The sequence below is a fragment of the Oncorhynchus mykiss genome, chromosome 12 (assembly GCF_057628025.1).
Source record: "Oncorhynchus mykiss isolate SJ-2025 chromosome 12, ASM5762802v1, whole genome shotgun sequence".
NCBI classification, from domain to species: Eukaryota; Metazoa; Chordata; class Actinopteri; order Salmoniformes; family Salmonidae; genus Oncorhynchus; species Oncorhynchus mykiss.
The window spans coordinates 90,280,021-90,298,754 of NC_143033.1; the positions used below are offsets into that span (position 1 = coordinate 90,280,021).

Consider the following 18,734-nt stretch of genomic DNA (forward strand, 5'->3'; position numbering starts at 1 on the left):
CCCCATACTGTATTTATTTATTGCTCCTTTGCACCCCAGTATCTCTACTTGCACATTACTCTTCTGCACATCTACCATTTCTGTGTCTAATTGCTATATTGTAATTACTTCACCACCATGGCCTATTTATTGCCTATTTATTGCCCTTATTTGACCTCATTTGCACTCACTGTATATAGATTTTTCTTTGTTCTGCTGTATTTTTGACTCTATGTTTTGTTTATTCCATGTGTAACTCTGTGTTGTTGAATGTGTCGAACTGCTGTGCTTTATCTTGGCCAGGTCGCAGTTGTAAATGAGAACTTGTTCTCAACAGGCCTACCTGGTTAAATAAAGGTGAAATAAAAAAATAAAAAAATAAAAAAATGGAGGGATTAACTCGGGCCGTTGTTGTTGCCATCCTGTACCTGTCCCACAGGTGTGATGTTCGGATGTACCGATATTGTGCAGGTGTTGTTACACGTGGTCTGCCACTGCTAAGACGATCCGCTGTCCGACCTGTCTCCCTGTAGCTATATTGCCCTGGCCACATCTGTAGTCCTCGTGCGTCCTTGCAGCATGCCTAAGGCACGTTCATGCAGATTGGCATCTTTCTTGTTGTGTTTTTCAGAGTCAGTAGAAAAGCCTCTTTAGTGTCCTAAGTTTTCATAACTGACCTTAACTAGTTATCTAAAGAAATGGGATCTAGGTATATTTAACTTTAGGACTAACTGTTCAAAAGATGCTAAATCAATGTACAAGACGTTCGGTGAGGAGATCCCTTCTCCAGCCCAGATATGAAACGCCCTGTCTAATATTGATGGAGAGAATGTATGATTCTTTAATAATGGGGCAGAAGTTGAAAATTCACTGAGACCAAACGTTTCCAGATTTTTAGAGAATGTTTCATAATCTGGTTTTGAATGTATTTGGAAACAGGCTCAGCTAGTTTAGAGCAGAGTAAGACAGCTAAGGAGGTGTTCAATGAGATATCCAAGGTCAACCATTTTGGTGATTAAGCCAATGTTTAAAATAAATGTATTCAATTTCTTCTTTTCTGTTTGCCAGAAAATCTCCCCATAGAATGTAGTAGCCTGAATACCACAGTGGTTTATAAATGGATTTTGGAGGTCTGTGTTTCTTTGGAATCTGTGACACTCAAAATGTTTTCTTTCATTTCAGTGACTTTTGAGTCACAGTTGACAATAAAGGGGGGTTTGGTGGATTTTCGGCAAGTCCTAGCCCTGTAGGGTGGAGTTATGACCACACACACAAACACACACCCCACACACGACGCCTCTTCAGAAGTGTCCCAGTGACTCACTCTGACTCCATCCTTCGCCACCTTGAATCTTATCATCTCCTGTGGTTCCACATTAAGCCCCGTACGCAGGCCTCGCCCACCATGGCGTGTCTTGTCTGACCACCAGCAGGAAATGACCTGCGGCTGGGTCTGGTCCTCGCCATATGTTGCTAAGCCCTGACAGCCAGTTTCTATTTTAAGGAACTCTGGGCTCTCACACCAAGCTCATCCCCAGTTCAGCTACTGACTACATTGATAAGTTGATAAGATCGCTGACTGTACCAGTTAAGCTACTGACTTCATTGATAAGTTGATAAGATCGCTGACTGTACCAGTTCAGCTACTGACTTCATTGATAAGTTGATAAGATCGCTGACTGTACCAGTTCAGCTACTGACTTCATTGATAAGTTGATAAGATTGCTGACTGTACCAGTTCAGCTACTGACTTCGTTGATAAGATTGCTGACTGTACCAGTTAAGCTACTGACTTCATTGATAAGTTGATAAGATTGCTGACTGTACCAGTTCAGCTACTGACTTCATTGATAAGTTGAGTAAGTGTGTGGTAGCGTGGCAGCTGGAGCAGACGTTGGCCACCATGATGTTGAGTCACTTTAGTCTCATATGGTCATCTATTTTCACCCATGGTTGAGGTTACAAGTCTAGTCCTTGTAATCCCACTACACACACCCTTACTGTGCTGGGCTCACACCATAGGTGCTATGGGATGGGGCCGTGGCATATTCAATGAAATGATCCAAGACCATTCAGCCAGTCCCACCCATAGGGTTAGAATTAGGCTTACGTGATGTGATTGCTTTGGCACATGCAGATGGGTTGATACATGCAAACAGAGAGAGAGAGACTAAATTTCCCCTGGTACTCCTGGGGTTCTCCTCACAAGCACCATCACAGGGCTCTGTGTGATTCTTCCTCTAATGGCTGCAGCTCGGCCAAACGGGTCTGGAGCTGAGGTTCAGTTTCCAATTTGCCCATGCTTTCCAAAGGCATAATGATGCAACTGCTTCCATGCCTGGGTCCTATGGGAAGGCCTCTCAGCTCTGTGTTTGATTCAGACGACTAGCCCCTCTGATTGTATGATTGTGGTTAAAGGACAACACTGAGCCTTGTGAAGTTCCCAAGGGAGCTCTCTATGCAGTGGCTTTTAGGGTAAAATGGCCGACAATCCAAAGGCAGGCATATGGTACTCAGATATTCTGTCTTTTCTTAAATTGAATGGGTATTGTTTTTGTTAGTTATGCACTTTATGTCCTTAAAGGAATAGTAGTAGTGAATTGTTTTTAGGAAGAAATGTTGTCTTTTGTCTCTGCTGAAGCCCAATATTACCATGACATTAAGTGACATTCAAAAGTCTTTCCTTTTAAAAACTTTGTTGGTTGTAGTGTTTTGCATTTTACCTCAGAGTACAATTGTCATGCTAAGATCCATTAGCTTCTCCTCCCAGTGGAGGAATGGCATGTTAATGGTGTTCAGTAGATAGCTAGCAGGGAACTGCAGAGGGAATATTCTCTACATCTGTGTTTATTGAAGATGAAAGCTCTATCAGGGCATTGTAGTTCTGCTGCAGAGCAAGATACATAAACACAACTGTGCTTTGTGGGCCCAGCAGTTAGCAGGCATTTTGTGAGCGCATTCCCCAAGGGGAAAAAAGGCTGGACCCAGGGTCGCTTCTGAGAAAAGAAAAGTGAGAGCGGTTGCTTCTGTGTTTCTCTTTTTCTTTCCGTCTCCCTCCTCCCTCTCTATCCTTTCCTTTCTCAACACACCTTCACCCTTTACCTTCTCTCTCATCCTTCCCTCATCTCCTCTCCTCTCCTGAGCTGGGTGTCAACAACATGGCATCTAAGAGAGAAACAACTTTTCAAAAGAAAAACCTCTGTCACACAGAGATGCCTGATTTTGAAGCTTCTCAGAAACCTGAGGTGTGCGCGTCTCTCTCCTTCTTCCTCTCTCCGTTCCTCCTCTCTCCGTTCCTCCTCTTTCCTTCCTCCTCTCTCCTTTCTCCTCTATTCCTCCTCCTCTCTCCTTCCTCTTCTCTCCTTCCTCTTCTCTCCTTCCTCTTCTCTCCTTCCTCCTCTATTCCTCCTCCTCTATTCCTCCTCCTCTCCTTCCTCTTCTCTCCTTCCTCCTCTTTCCCTCCTCCTCTCTCCTTCCTTCTCTCTCCTTCCTCCTCTCACTCCTCCTCTATTCCTCCTCCTCTCGCTCCTCCTCTATTCCTCCTCCTCTCGCTCCTCCTCTATTCCTCCTCCTTTCTCCTTCCTCCTCTCTCCTTCTTCCTCTACTTCCTCCTCTCTCCCAGTTCTCCTTCCTCCTCTCTCACAACTCTCCTTCCTCCTCTATCGCTCCTCCTTTCTCCTCTCCTCCTCACTCCACTTTCCTTCCCCTCCTCTCTCCTCTCTCCTTCCTCCTCTCTCCTTTCTCCTCTCTCGCTCCTCTCTCACTCCTCTCTCTCGCTCCTCTCTCTCGCTCCTCTCTTCCTGCTCTTCTCTCGCTCCTTCTCTCTCGATACTCCTCTCTCCCTCCTCCTCACTCCTCTTTCCTTCCTCCTCACTCCTCTTTCCTTCCTCCTCACTCCTCTCTCCCCTCCACTCTCCTTCCTCCTCTCTCCTTCCTCCTCTCTCCTTCCTCCTCTCTCCGTTCCTCCTCTCTCCGTTCCTCCTCTCTCCTTCCTCCTCTCTCCTTCCTCCTCTATTCCACCCTCCTCTCTCCTTCCTCCTCTCTCGCTCCTCCTCTATTTCTCCTCCTCTCTCCTTCCTCCTCTCTCTCCTCCTCTTTTCCTCCTCCTCTCTCCTTTCTCCTCTCTCCTTCCTCCCCTCTCCTCCTCCTCTCTCCTTCCTCCTCTCTCGCTCCTCCTCTCTTGCTCCTCTCTCACTCCTTCTCTCTCCTTCCTCCTCTCTCGCTTGTCCTCTTCTCTCGCTCCTACTCTCTCCTTCCTGCTCTTCCTCTCTCCCTCCTTTCTCTCTCCCTCCTCTCTCGCGCCTACTCTCTCGCTCTTTCATTCGCCCCTCCTCTCTCTCCCCCTCCTCTCGCTCCTACTCTCTCGCTCCTTCTCCTCTCCTTCCTCCTCTCTCCTTCCTCCTCTCTCCTTTCTCCTCTCTCACTCCTCTCTCTCGCTCCTCTCTCCCTGCTCTTCTCTCACTCCTCTCTCGATACTCCTCTCTCCCTCCTCCTCTTTCCTTCCTCTCTCCTTTCTCCTCTCTCGCTCCTCCTCTCTCCTTCCTCCTCTCTCCTTCTTCCTCTCTCGCTCCTTCTTCCTCTCTCGCTCCTCTTCTCTCATTCCTCCTCTTTCTCTCCTTCCTCTGTCTCTCCTTCCTCCTCTCTCCCTCCTCCTCTCTCCTTTCTACTCTCTCGCTCCTCCTCTCTTGCTCCTCCTCTCTCACTCCTTCTCTCTCCTTCCTCCTCTCTCGCTTGTCCTCTTCTCTCGCTCCTACTCTCTCCTTCCTGCTCTTCCTCTCTCCCTCCTTTCTCTCTCCCTCCTCTCTCGCGCCTACTCTCTCGCTCTTTCATTCGCCCCTCCTCTCTCTCCCCCTCCTCTCGCTCCTACTCTCTCGCTCCTCCATTTGATCCTCCTCTCTCTCTCCCTCCTTCTTTCTACTCTTCGCTCCTCCTCTCTCCCTGCTCCTCTCGTGCTGCTCCTCTCTCGTTCCTCCTATCTCCTTCCTCTTTCTCTTTCTTCCTTTCTACTCTTTCCTTTCTACTCTCTTGCTCCTCCTCTCTCGCTCCTACTCTCTCCCTCCTCTCTCGCTCCTACTCTCTCCCTCCTCTCTCGCTCCTACTCTCTCGCTCCTCCATTCGCTCCTCCTCTCTCCTTCCTACTCTCTCCGTCCTTTCTCTCCTTCCTCTTTCTCTCCTTCCTCCTCTCTCTCCTCCTTTCTACTCTTCGCTCCTCCTCTCTCCTTCCTACTCTCTCTTTCCTCCTCTCTCCTTCCTCTCTCGCTCCTCCTCTCTCGCTCCTCCTCTCTCCTTCCTCTTCTCTCCCTCGTCCTTGCTCCTCCTCTCCTTCCTCATCTCCTCCTTTCTCCCTCCTCCTCTCTCCATCCTCCTCTCTCACTCCCCCTCTCTCCCTCCCTTCTTCCCTCTTTCTATTTCCTCTATAAACCATTTTTCAAACGCCCCTGATGTAGTTTGACAAACTTTCTAAAAAGCCCATTTGAAGAGGTGATGCGAAAGTGACACCCACTTGTTTTGGAGCGCCGCTGGAAAAATCTACTAGACTCCCTCACTTCAATCAGCCTAATCTCTCCTCCAACAAGTCTCCTGTGGTCTCAGAGATTGCACAAGAAAATGGTGGTAATTCAATAGAAAAGAAAGCATAACGAGAGAGAACATCACATGGCACCATTGAAGGAGGATAAGTCTAGCAGACTTAGTTGAAGTTGTGGGATAATGGAAGCAGTAGTTTACAATAGGACTCATCTAGTTTGAATGTAGAAGACCCTGGGAATGAGTACGATACAGATCCTTGTTGCTCGAAAGCAAACATTAGCGTTGTTGTGAGAATGAATGGGGCAGGTATTGGCTAGTTTGTCAAATGTCAATACAATAGGCGACTTAACCATCTAAGCTACCTCCCCAGATACAGGTTACATGACTGCCCAAGAGGTATTTTCCAACCTGGAAGGACGTATTTGTCACAGAGCCCCAGAGTTGAGCAATGCATCAAACCCTCCAGTGACTAAAACCTGTGAGTAAGTACATTAGTCACAAAGCAATACGAACTCATCCTGTCTAATTCCCATTTGTGTTGACAACGTTAGCAAACTCTTTCCACTGACTGGATGACTGTGTGTCTGTTGGCCCCAGAGCTGCCAAGTCCTGAGGCCAGACAGTTCTACAATGGCACATCAGATCAGGAGCACATGTCATGCCTTCTCCTCACCCAGGGGCAATCAGATCAGGTATACTACTAGACATAGTGAGCCAACAACACAACAACCGCCATCGGCAGTTCAAAGAAGTAGGGGAAGGTGCCCATACAGGGCTAGCCACGGGACAGGGTGGCCTCTCCTATCAGTCTCCCCACGTGTTGGTGAGAGCGTCTCGTTAGCCAGATGAAAGGCCTGTGTCCGCCAGTATTTTACTCAGGAAACCTGAAGCCACAAAGCAACATGACCTCTGGCAGGGCTGATGAGAAGGACATATGACTTAGGAGGAGCTGTGTTAGGTAGACACTGAGAGGGTATGTGCTTGTCGTTTAGTATTAAGGCCACTCTGTAATAGCAAGCCGTATCTGAAAGTGGGTGTTCATGTGTCTACCTGGTTTGAGTGTGTGAGTATAAATATTTAGAATTACTATTGTAGATGTGTGTTACTTTGTCTGTGTGTGTACACTTCTGGCGTATTAACTAAGTGTGTATTATTTTCCTGTGGCATTGTGTGTGTGGGAGTGAATGAAGGGCTCTGGGAGCTCTGTCTTGACATGCAGATTCAGACGGTTGAACTGTTGATCCCCTGTATATTGAGCTGAACTGAAAGGAGCCGGCTGTCAGTGGATAACTGTAGCCTACATAATGCCTTGTTCTCTCTGGCCAAGCCTGTTCCTGTCACTGACTAATACTGTATTTCACTATTATCTCACACACACACTGTTGGGTCTGGTACATCCCTCCTACACACATTTGAAGTCCTGTTTGTAGATAAATATATTTAGAAATGTTTATGAAGCTTGATTCATTGACAGCGCTGATGCTCTCTGTGCCATCTACAGTAAATATCTGAAATGCCACTACTTGCCATTAGTTGGCCTAGTTAGTAAAAACAGGGGCAGCTGACATTGCCGTTGCTATTTTGTCCATCTCCTGTGCTGCATTTGACGATGTGTGTATTGACTCCCCTGTCTGTCATGGTGCTGTGTGTCTCTGTGCAGGCTGAGAGACTGAAGACTAAAGTCCTGGAGGCCAAGCACCAGGAGGAGAAACTGAAGATGCAGCAGAGGCACGACGCAGACGTGCAGAAGGTCAGAGTGCTGACTGATTTATCAATTAATTATTTTAATGATTTAATATGTTTATTTATTTGATATTTTAGATAACTTCACACATACAGCCATAATATCATCTGTAGGGAGGTTATAGTACCGCCCAGACATAAAACCATGAATTTAAATTATGGAGGACAAACGCACAGTAAAGTGAGACAGTGCAGAAGGTAGGTATAACAAGAGTGATGTTCCCTGCATCCTTCACCACTCCCACTCTGACACTACATCTGATGTGGGCTCACACCCTTTTCTCCTTCCCTCCTCCCTGGGCTCCCTGTTAGTTTCATTTCACCAGGGGTGTATCGGCTCAGCTCCACATCCAGCACCTGGGATCTGTCAACTTCCTCCCAAAACGTCTGGTTTCATTGTTGCCACAGAATCTTTAAATAAAACAGAAATAGCCCCATTTTCCCTCTGTTTAAACTGTCGATGAACTCTTTGTCTCTGACAGGAGACACAGTGACAGCTCCTCCACTACCCAGCCTCTCCCGCTCTCGCTCTTCATCCCTCTCTCTTTAGTGTCTCTGTCATTGCAGGCAAATCACACTAATTGTGTACAGATTGCGAGCGATGTCGGATTCAATTTGTTCCCTGTTTACCCGGGCGTCTGACTAATGTCTTCAAGGGGGAGTGGTGGTGGAGGAGGGACTTTAACAAGCCCATTCAAAGGCGCATGGGGAAGCTGGCTAGCGCTAGTTTTAATTAGCACCAGGTAGATGAATTATGGATGAGTGTGTGGTGCTGATGGTGGTTAGACTGGTCATCGTCTGGTCATCGCACAATAGCTATATAATTAGCTCAGGCAGACCTGTATTTGTTTTTTAAAACGATAGTGTTGGAGCGCATCAACAAACAGGGTTTAATATCTCCATCTAGAAAGTGCTGCCTGAGGAGCAATCCTCTAAGGATCCGAGATGGCCAGAATACCACGATAGTGAACAACTTTTTTTCATAATGCTGTGTAGCCTAGATTATCAAGCTCCATTGAGACTAAAGAGATGGTTAACAAATAACAACCCATATTGTACATCTTCAGATTGCTATGCTATCTCAGATTGCTGTATGCTATGCCTCTGTGTGTAATGTAATGGCACCTCTTCCTCCAGACAGTGGGATAGTATTAGTGTCTAGTCAGTCAGGCTGGCTGGAGTCTCTCTGCAATAGAGATGTTAGAAAAGACCCACAATTACCGTCCTAAAAGCTGTCGTTCCTCTGCTCCCACTCCCAGTCCCTCTGGACCCCATCTCTGACACCCCGTTACGACGGCCCTCTACATGTGCCCAAAACACACCCTCCTCTCTCCTCTCAGGAAGGCCGATGGGAAAATGGGAAAAGTGGACGTCCCTAAATGTTCTGTGAACTTTCCTTTACCCCCCTTCACTCCCTTCCCTTTCATGTCTCCCATCCCACTCACTCTGGCCACAACAGGCTTAGACACAGAGTGCACTTCTAACAGACAAAACCCAGGACAAATAACCCTCTGATGGTCCCTGGGACTGTTTCGGAGGGGAAATAATCTCTCTTCCAGGGGGTTTTGATCAAATCTCCACCGTGTGTATCAAAAGACAAGGCGGCGCTGTGAAATGGTCCACAGTCCTGAACTTGTGTTGTTTCTCTCTCCTCTCTCTCTCTGTCTGTCATGTGTTGTAAAACCACCTCTTTCATGGTCAGGTCCCCTCTACTAATACAGCTCTGAGGATATCATCATTCCCAATAACACTGATTAGCCTCCTAGCATGTACTGCTATGCATAACTGTAATCAGTTCAGTACAATGGAGAGCCCTGTGCTCATAGTTTCTAAAACAATGTACATTGCCGTTGCTATTTTGTCTGTTATTGGTTACTGATATCTGTTATTTGAAAAAAGACATGTTTCACTCATGCATGTGATATTTTATTTGATGTCTGAATTGGAAGGGGATGTAATGGAGTCAGAGGATGCAGTGAAGTCAGTCAAGGCTCATCTGTAGACACCTCCTGTTATGAGATGTGTTTGGGGAAGGGAATTATGTTGATGTTGTGTATCTCTCATTAAATCAAATCAAATGTTATTGCACACACACACACACACACACATCCGTTAGTGAGAATTTCTGCTTTGCCAAGATAATCCATCTACCTGACAGGTGTGGCATATCAAGAATCTGATTAAACAGCAGGATCATTACCCAAGTGCACCTTGTGCTGGGACAATTAAAGGTCACTCTAAAATGTGCAGTTTTGTCATAACACAATGCCACAGATGTCTCAAGTTTTGAGGGAGCGTGCAATTGGCATGCTGACAGCATGAATGTCCACCAGAGCTGTTACCAGAGAATTGAATGTTAATTTCTCTACTGTTAGCCCCCCCCCCCCCCCCCCCCCCCCCCCATCTACTGTAAGCCGCCTCCAACGTCGTTTTCAAAGAATTTGGGAGTATGTCCAACCGGCCTTACAACCACAGACCACGTGTAACCACACCAGCCCAGGACCTCCACATCCGGCTTCTTCACTTGCGGGATCATCTGAGACCAGCCACCTTGGACAGCTGATGAAACTGTGGGTTTGCACAACTGAAGATTTTCTGAACAAACTGTCAGAAACCGTCTTAGGGAAGCTCGTCGTCCTCACCAGGGTTTTGACCTGACTGCAGTTTGGCGTTGTAACCGACTGCAGTGGGAAAATGTTCACCTTCAATGGCCACTGGCACGCTTGATGAGTGTGCTCTTCACGGATGAATCACAGTTTCAACTAGCAGACAGCGTGTATGGCGTTGTGTAGGCGAGGGGTTTGCTGATGTCAATGTTGTGAACAGAGTGCCCCATGGGAGAGGTGGGGCTATGGTATGGACAGGCATAAGCTACGGACAACGCACACAATTGAAAGCACAGAGATACACTGTGAAGATCCTAAGGCCCATTGTCATGCCATTTATCCGCCGCCATCACGTCATGTTTCAGCATGATAATGCACGGCCCCATGTCACAAGGATCTGTACACAATTGATTGAGGCTGAAAATGTCCCAGTTCTTTCATGGCCTGCATACTCTACAGACATGTCACCCATTGAGCATGTTTGGGATGCTCTGTATCGACGTGTAGGACAGCGTGCTCCAGTTCCCGCCAATATCCAGCAACTTCGCACAACCATTGAAGTGGAATGGGACAACCACAGGCCACAATCAACAGCCTGATCAACTCTATGCAAAGGAGATGTTGCGCTGTATGAGATAAACGGTGGTCACACCAGATACTGACTGGTTTTCTGATCCACACCCTTCCCTCTTTTTTAAGGTATCTGTGACCAACAGATGCATATCTGTATTCTCAGTCATGTGAAATCCATAGATTCTTATATGAACTGTAACTCAGTAAAATCTTAGAAATTGTTGCATGTTGAGTTTATATACTGACCAAAAATGTTCATGAGCTGAAATAAAAAAAAATCCCAGAAAATGTCCATATGCACAAAAAGCTTCTCAAATGTTGTGCACAAATGTGTTTACCTCCCTGTTAGTGAGCATTTCTCCTTTGCCAAGATAATCCAACCACCTGACAGGTGTGGCATATCAGGAAGCTGATTAAACAGCATGAACATTACACAGGTGCACCTTGTGCTACGGACAATAAAAGGCCTCTTTAAAATGAGCAGTTTTGTCAAAAGTGTTACACGACTCAAGTTGAGGCAGCGTGTAATTGGGCATGAATGCAGTCAGCATGCCATCAGAGCTGTTGCCAGAGAATTGAATGTTCTAAAATGACAGGACATGAGCAGATGTGCAATTTATTGTGGAGCCCTGTGTACATGGCCAGAGGCTGTCCCATCAGAGAAGTCTCAACTCCTGTGCAGCAAATGGTGGCAGTACATCTGCAGTGTCAGAAAAGTGAGTTTGCACTCGGTCACACAATGGGCTGACGAGAAATCATTAGAATCATTCACTGGAGGGCTCCCAGCCTCAGCAGACACATGTCAGATATAAAAGCTCGTAGGACCCTGTGTGCTGTCTGATAGTCTGACCTAGGTAGCCTACAACACCCTGAAATAGTAATCAAACTGTCGATAGCTAAAATTCTACATAGACATTAATTTGTCAAGCAGAAACAGCACAGAGCCCATCATAAAAATGACTAACGTGTGTGTATAAATAGACAGCATGCATATTCAAATTGAAAGTTTTATTTGAAATCTGGTCATTACAAAGTAGCATGAATAACAGTCGGGCCAAGCTGCATATGACATTCTGAAGGCCAGCATTTCAGCCTTCCTCACTGTCCAGTCAGTTATTTCTGAGGGGAAACAGTTATTTAAATGAGAATTGGATAACAAACATTTCAATTTGAGAGTCTACGCCAGATAAGGAACAGTACATTACTTATGAGGATACTTCACAACTTTGGATCCAGCACTAGGGATTTAAGGAGATGCTTCATGGGATACAATATTAAAAGAGGGCTGAGCTGTGTCTCCTGGAGAGTAGCGGGTGTTGGACAAGACCTCTCTGCCTCATTCATAGCTGTTATGGTTCTGAAAAATACATCTGAATGGAGGTAGAACAGGATCAGGAAAGATCTGTTTAATCATATCACCTGGCTCCTCGAACTCAGGGACCATTTATTTCTGCTTAATCCAAGGACCATTTTTTTCCCTGCTTAATCCAAGGACCTTTTTTTTCTGCTTAATCCAAGGACCATTTTTTTTCTGCTTAATCCAAGGACCATTTTTTTCTGCTTAATCCAGGGGACTGGTGTTTGCTGCTCAATCTCAGGGGCCAGGTTTTTCTGCTTAATCCAGGGAACCTGTTTTTTCTGCCTGATCTAAGGGACCTGTGCTTGCTGCCTGATCTTGGGGACCTTAGCTTGCTGCCTGATCCCCTCACTTTGCTGGTTGATTGGAGCGCTTGACCCCGGTGATGTACTGGGCCGAACGCACTACCCTCTGTAGTGCCTTGTGGTCGGAGGCAGAGAAGTTGCCGTACCAGGCAGTGATGCAACCCGTCAGGATGCTCTCAATGGTGCAGCTGTAAAACCTTTTGAGGATCTGAGGACCCATGCCAACTCTTTTCAGTCTCCTGTGGGGGAATAGGTTTTGTCGTGCCCTCTTCGACTGTCTTCGTGTGCTTGGACCATGTTAGTTTGTTGGTGATGTGGACACCAAGGATATTGAAGCTCTCAACCTGCTCCACTACAGCCCCGTCGGTGAGAATGGGGGCGTGCTCGGTCCTCCTTTTCCTGTAGTCCACAATCATCTCCTTAGTCTTGATCACGTTGAGGGAGAGGTTGTTATTCTGGCACCACCCGGCCAGGTCTCTGACCTCCTCCTTATAGGCTGTCTCATCGTTGTCGGTCGATCAGGCCTACCACTTTTATGTCATCAGCAAACTTAATGATGGTGTTGGAGTTGTGCCTGGCCATACAGTCATGAGTGAACAGGGAGTACAGGAGGGGACTGAGCACACACCTCTGAGGGACGCTTTAACTGTGAGGGTGCTGCTCTGTCCTTGTATTGGCACCTTGACTCGTCTAGCTCTCAGTTAGAGACAGCTGGTGGCAATCAGTCAGGCATTCTCAACCTCAGGTGTAGCAATTATACAATATTGCTCCATGATGGACCCTGTCCAGAAACAACCCCTAGCCCGTTCCCCAGGCACTTCATGTAGATCTGAAAGAATTGGATAGGTGTCGTACTCCACCCGGCTGATTATTTTGCCATCTTGCTTATACCTATCCAATCCTTTCAGATCTACACAAGTGTCTAGTGCTAGGGGTTGGTTCTGGACGGGGCCTTGGGCTACTAATTTAAGTGGTTAACTTTCAATAAGTCTAGCTTGCAAAGGTATGAGTACACACATTTTGCACCCACCACAGTGCACTGAAATCATGTTGAAGCACATCATTTCTACTGAGCATGTTCCTGAATGTTATGCTCCGATATGTCCTGTATATCTGCATACCCAGGCAGGTAGCCCAGTGTTTAGAGCGTTGGACTTGTAACTGAAAGGTTGCAAGATCGAATCCCCGAGCTGACAAGGTAAAATTATGTCGTTCTGCCCCTGAACAAGGCAGTTAACCCACTGTTCCTAGGCCGTCATTGAAAATAAGAATTTGTTCTTAACTGACTTGTCTAGTTAAATAAAGGTTAAAAAATAAATAAATAACCACCTGAACAAAAACAGTAGATGAGAAATGAAGGAAGAGCTGAAATATGAGGTGTGTCCGGAACTACACTATTTATACAACATTTTGCAACTCTATGAAACAACATGCAACACTTTTGAACAGGTTGAATTTACCTGCCCCCTTTTCCACTTTAGATTTTAGACCGTAAGAATGGCGAGATCGATGAGCTGAAGACCATGTACAGAGCCAAGCAGAAGGAATCGGAGGAGAGTGTGCGCAAGCTGGAGAAGAAAGGTGAGAGGTCGTGGGGTCATAGTGGGGGTCGAGCCTGGAGGCAGACTCAAGGGGATATTTACACCAGTGTGTCTCTGCACACTCAGAGTAAAACCCCAGTTTAAACTCTGTGTTACTGTTACAGGGTGAGACCCCACTGGTGTGGCCCGATGCTGCCCAGCTGTGCTCCTTCTAACAGCACGTTTATGAGACTGATATTTCACACTTGTCATAAACAGATTCTTTAGTGACAGTGCATGTTGTACAGTACACTTCCAGCACAGAGCGATTTAGTTGCAGACGTTCTCTATACTCAGCTTTAACCCCTTTATACTATGGGAGATTGGAGATATTCTCAGTGCTGACATACAATATGAAATGACGAGGGATACAAAGCATGTGACTTTCACAGAACTTGCTTGAAGTAGTGTGAAAGAAACAAATGTTGTGTGGGGGGGGGGGGGGGGGGGGGGGGGCCTGAGGCTGGGCCTTACTGAGTTCTCTGTCTGTGTGTGTGTGTGGGGGGGGGGGGGGGGGGGGCTGAGGCTGGGCCTTACTGAGTTCTCTGTCTGTGTGTGTGTGTGTTGTTTTTCCATCCACAGTTCAAAGCGTGCTGCGCGAGTCCCAGGTCATCCGTGAGAGCAAAGAGAAGCAGATCGGCGAGCTGAAGAAGATGTCAGATCAGAGCACTGACTCCCTGAAAAACGAGTGGGAGAAAAAGGTAAAGGAAAGTTGAAGGGCTGAAGTCGATTTCCAACCAGCCCTAGCCCCTAAGCACTCCTAAGCCTGAGGAAGGCTGCAATAGAAGGATTTGAAAGGGCGGAATCTGGGCTGACCTCAACCAAGCCAGGTTCACTATAGAGCTGGGAAATCTTTATTCTAGACGTTTCTTTGTAGGCTCACTCGGCCAGGCCTGTGTGTTTTTTTTAACTGAAAAAATAATGTTAGTACTTCTTCTCTAAATTGTCTTTTCAGTCCCGCTAACTCTAGTTAACTAAGCTGCTCAATGAGATCTTACTGACATTTTCCCTTATCTGTTCAGGGTCACCAAGTGTATGATAGTGGAATCCATAAGGGAAGCTCTGCTTAGATGTATGAGAAAAAGAAAACTCTCCTGCCCTCTTAAGGATCTGCCCCCTTTTTAAATTGTTCACCTAAAATGACATACCCAAGTCTAACTGCCTGTAGCTCAGGACCTGAAGCAAGGATATGCATATTCTTGATACCATTTGAAAGGAAACACTTTGAAGTTTGTGGAAATGTGAAATTAATGTATGAGAATATAACACATTAGATCTGGTAAAGATAATACAAAGAAAAAAACATGCGGTCTCTTTTTTGTATAATTTTTTTGTTGTATCATCTTTGAAATTCAAGCGAAGGCCATAATGTATTATTCCAGCCCAGGCACAATTTATCCAATGAACCATTGTATTTCTGTTCAATTATTTTGAATCAAAACTGCCCAAATGTGCCTAATTGGTTTATTAATAACTTTTAAATTTCATAACTGTGTGCACTCCTCAAACAATAGCATGGTATTCTTTCAATGTAATAGCTACTGTAAATTGGACAGTGCAGTTAGATTAACAAGACAGTATCAGATATGTCTATGTCCTGGGAAATGTTCTTGTTAATTACAACCTCATGCTAATCGCTTTAGCCTATGTTAGCTCAACCGTCCTGAGTGTGGGACACCTATCCGTAGAGATCCTTAAGAGGTTTTAAAAGGTCTCTCGCCCCTGAATAAGGGGTGACTTGATATTAGAGGTCGACCGATTAATCGGAATGGCCGATTTCAAGTTTTCATAACAATCGGAAATCGGTATTTTTGGACATTTTGGACACCCATTTGGCCGATATTTTTATAAAAAAAATTTTTACACCTTTATTTAATCTTTATTTAACTAGGCAAGTCAGTTAAGAACATATTCTTCTTTTCAATGACGGCCTAGGAACGGTGGGTTAACTGCCTTGTTCAGGGGCAGAACGACAGATTTTTACCTTGTCAGCTCGGGATTCAATCTTGCAACCTTACAGTTAACTAGTCCAACGCTCTAACCACCTGATTACATTGCACTCCACGAGGAGCCTGCTTGTTACGCGAATGCAGTAAGTCAAGGTAAGTTGCTAGCTAGCATTAAACTTATCTTATAACAAACATATGATATTATTAGTTTATCTAGCATGTCCTGCATTGCATATAATCGATGCGATGCGTATTCGCGAAAAAGGACTGTCGTTGCTCCTATGTGTACCGAACCATAAACATCAATGCCTTTCTTAAAATCAATACACAGAAGTATATATTTTTAAACCTGCATATTAAGCTAAAAGATATCCAGGTTAGCAGGCAATATTAACCAGGTGAAATTGTGTCACTTCTCTTGCGTTCATTGTACACAGAGTCAGTGTTAATGCAACAGTTTGGGCCGCCTAATTTGCCAGAATTTTACGTAATTAGGACATAACATTGAAGGTTGTGCAATGTAACAGGAATATTTAGACTTATGGATGCCACCCGTTAGATAAAATACGGAACGGTTCTGTATTTCACTGAAAGAGTAAACGTCTTAGTTTCGAGATGATAGTTTCCGGATTCGACCATATTAATGACCTAAGGCTCGTATTTCTGTGTGTTATTATGTTATAATTAAGGCTATGATTTGATAGAGCAGTCTGACTGAGCGATGGTAGGCAGCAGCAGGCTCGTAAGCATTCATTCAAACAGCACTTTCTTGCGTTTGACAGCAGCTCTTCGCAATGCTTCATGCATTGTGCTGTTTATGACTTCAAGCCTATCAACTCCCGAGATTAGGCTGGTGTAACCGATGTGAAATGGCTAGCTAGTTAGCGGGGTGCGCGCTAATAGCGTTTCAAACGTCACTCGCTCTGAGACTTGGAGTGGTTGTTCCCCCTGCTCTGCATGGGTAACGCTGCTTCGAGGGTGCCTGTTATCGTTGTGTTCCTGGTTCGAGCCCAGGTAGGAGTGAGGAGAGGGACGGAAGCTATACTGTTACACTGGCAATACTAAAGTGCCTATAAGAACATCCAATAGTCAAAGGTTAATGAAATACAAAAGGTATAGAGAGAAATAGTCCTATAATTCCTATAATAACTACAACCTAAAACTTCTTACCTGGGAATATTGAAGACTCATGTTAAAAGGAACCACCAGCTTTCATATGTTCTCATGTTCTGAGCAAGGAACTGAAACGTTAGCTTTCTTACATGGCACATATTGCACTTTTACTTTCTTCTCCAACACTTTGTTTTTGCATTATTTAAACAAAATTGAACATGTTTCATTATTTATTTGAGGCTAAATTTATTTTATTGATGTTATTATTATTAAGTTAAAATAAGTGTTCATTCAGTATTGTTGTAATTGTCATTATTACAAATACATGTAAAAAAAATGGTCCGATCAATCGGTAGCGGCTTTTTTTGGTCCTCCAATAATCGGTATCGGCGTTGAAAAATAATAATCGGTCGACCTCTACTTGATATATCTATTGAAATTGAGAGCGAGACAGAGCGACACAGGGAGAGACAGACTCAGAGAGACAGATGCTGAGAGAGAGAGACACAGAACAGGCCAGAGTTGGTACAGTAGAATGTCTCTGATTGGACACCTGGGCCAGTGGAGGTAGCCAAGGTACCACACGTAGTAGCTGTGATAGGCTGACTGACGCTGTGGTGTCCATTGCCCCTCCTCCCCCCAGCTGCACGCGGCGGTGGCGGGCATGGAGCAAGAGAAGTTTGACTTGCAGAAGAAGCAAACAGAGAACATTCAGGTGCTGCTGGAGGACACCAACCAGAGGCTGGCCAAGATGGAGGCTGAGTATGGCGCCCAGACACAGGCTACCGTGAGTGGGGGAGATTGGGGAAGTTGGAGGAACACTGTTTTGACCATCAGTAACACTTACTGTATACACCCTCTGTCTCATGTTTGAACACGCCCCCTCATAAAGTGTTTGCGGACAAGCAGAGCTGACATGAAGGGTGAGGTGTCCTACCTTACAGTTGAAGTCGGAAGTTTACATACACTTACGTTGGAGTCATTAAAACTCGTTTTTCAACCACTCCACATTTCTTGTTAACAAACTATAGTTTTGGCAAGTCGGTTAGGATATCTACTTTGTGCATGACACAGGTAATTTTTCCAACAATTGTTTGCAGACAGTTTATTTCAGTTATAATTCACTGTATCCCAATTCCAGTGGGTCAGAAGTTTACATACACTAAGTTGACTGCCTTTAAACAGCTTGGAAAATTTCAGAAAATTATGTCATGGCGTTTGAAGCTTTTGATAGGCTCATTGACATCATTTGAGTCAATTGGAGGTGTACCTGTGGATGTATTTCAAGGCCTACCTTCAAACTCAGTGAATATTTGCTTGACATCATGGGAAAATCAAAAAAAATTGTAGACATCCACAAGTCTGGTTCATCCTTGGGAGCAATTTCCAAACGCCTGAAGGTACCACGTTCATCTGTACAAACAATAGTATGCAAGTATAAACAGCATGGGGGGGCCAGACTATGGTTTGCAACTGCACATGGGGACAAAGATCGTACTTTTGGGAGAAATGTCCTCTGGTCTGATAAAACAAAAATAGAACTGTTTTGCCATAATGACCATCGTTATGTTTGGAGGATAAAGGGGAAGGCTTGCAAGCCAAAGAACACCATCCCAACCGTGAAGCATGTTGGCGGCAGCATCATGTTGTGGGGGTGCTTTACTACAGGAGGGACTGGTGCACTTAACATAATAGATGGCAACATGAGGAAGGAAAATGATGTGGATATATTGAAGCAACATCTCAAGACATCAGTCAGGAAGTTAAAGCTTGGTCGGAAATGGGACTTCCAAATGGACAATGACCCCAAGCATACTTCCAAAGTTGTGGTAAAATGGCTTAAGGACAACAAAGTCAAGGTATTGGAGTGGCCATCACAAAGTCCTGACCTCAATCCTATTGACAATTTGTGGGAAGAACTGAAAAAGCATGTACGAGCAAGGAGTCCTACAAACCAGACTCAGTTTCACCAGCTCTGTCAGGAGGAATTGGCCACAATT

The 18,734-nt window shown here is 45.3% G+C and overlaps 1 protein-coding gene across 4 annotated transcripts in view; it reads left to right on the top strand.

The window, feature by feature from the left end:
* The window catches only part of LOC110538761 (centrosomal protein of 112 kDa), a 198,183-nt gene that overhangs the window by 25,595 nt on the left and 153,854 nt on the right, over positions 1 to 18,734 (top strand). For all 4 annotated transcript variants that reach the window (XR_016485399.1, XR_016485398.1, XM_090193994.1 and 1 more), the window contains exons 9-12: positions 7,169 to 7,258; positions 13,574 to 13,673; positions 14,255 to 14,373; positions 17,378 to 17,521. Coding sequence is in view for 2 of the 4 variants with exons in the window: in XM_090193994.1 (XP_090050120.1) it covers positions 7,169 to 7,258; positions 13,574 to 13,673; positions 14,255 to 14,373; positions 17,378 to 17,521 (453 nt within the window). In the remaining 2 variants the exon portion in view is untranslated. The remainder of the gene's footprint in view (positions 1 to 7,168; positions 7,259 to 13,573; positions 13,674 to 14,254; positions 14,374 to 17,377; positions 17,522 to 18,734) is intronic.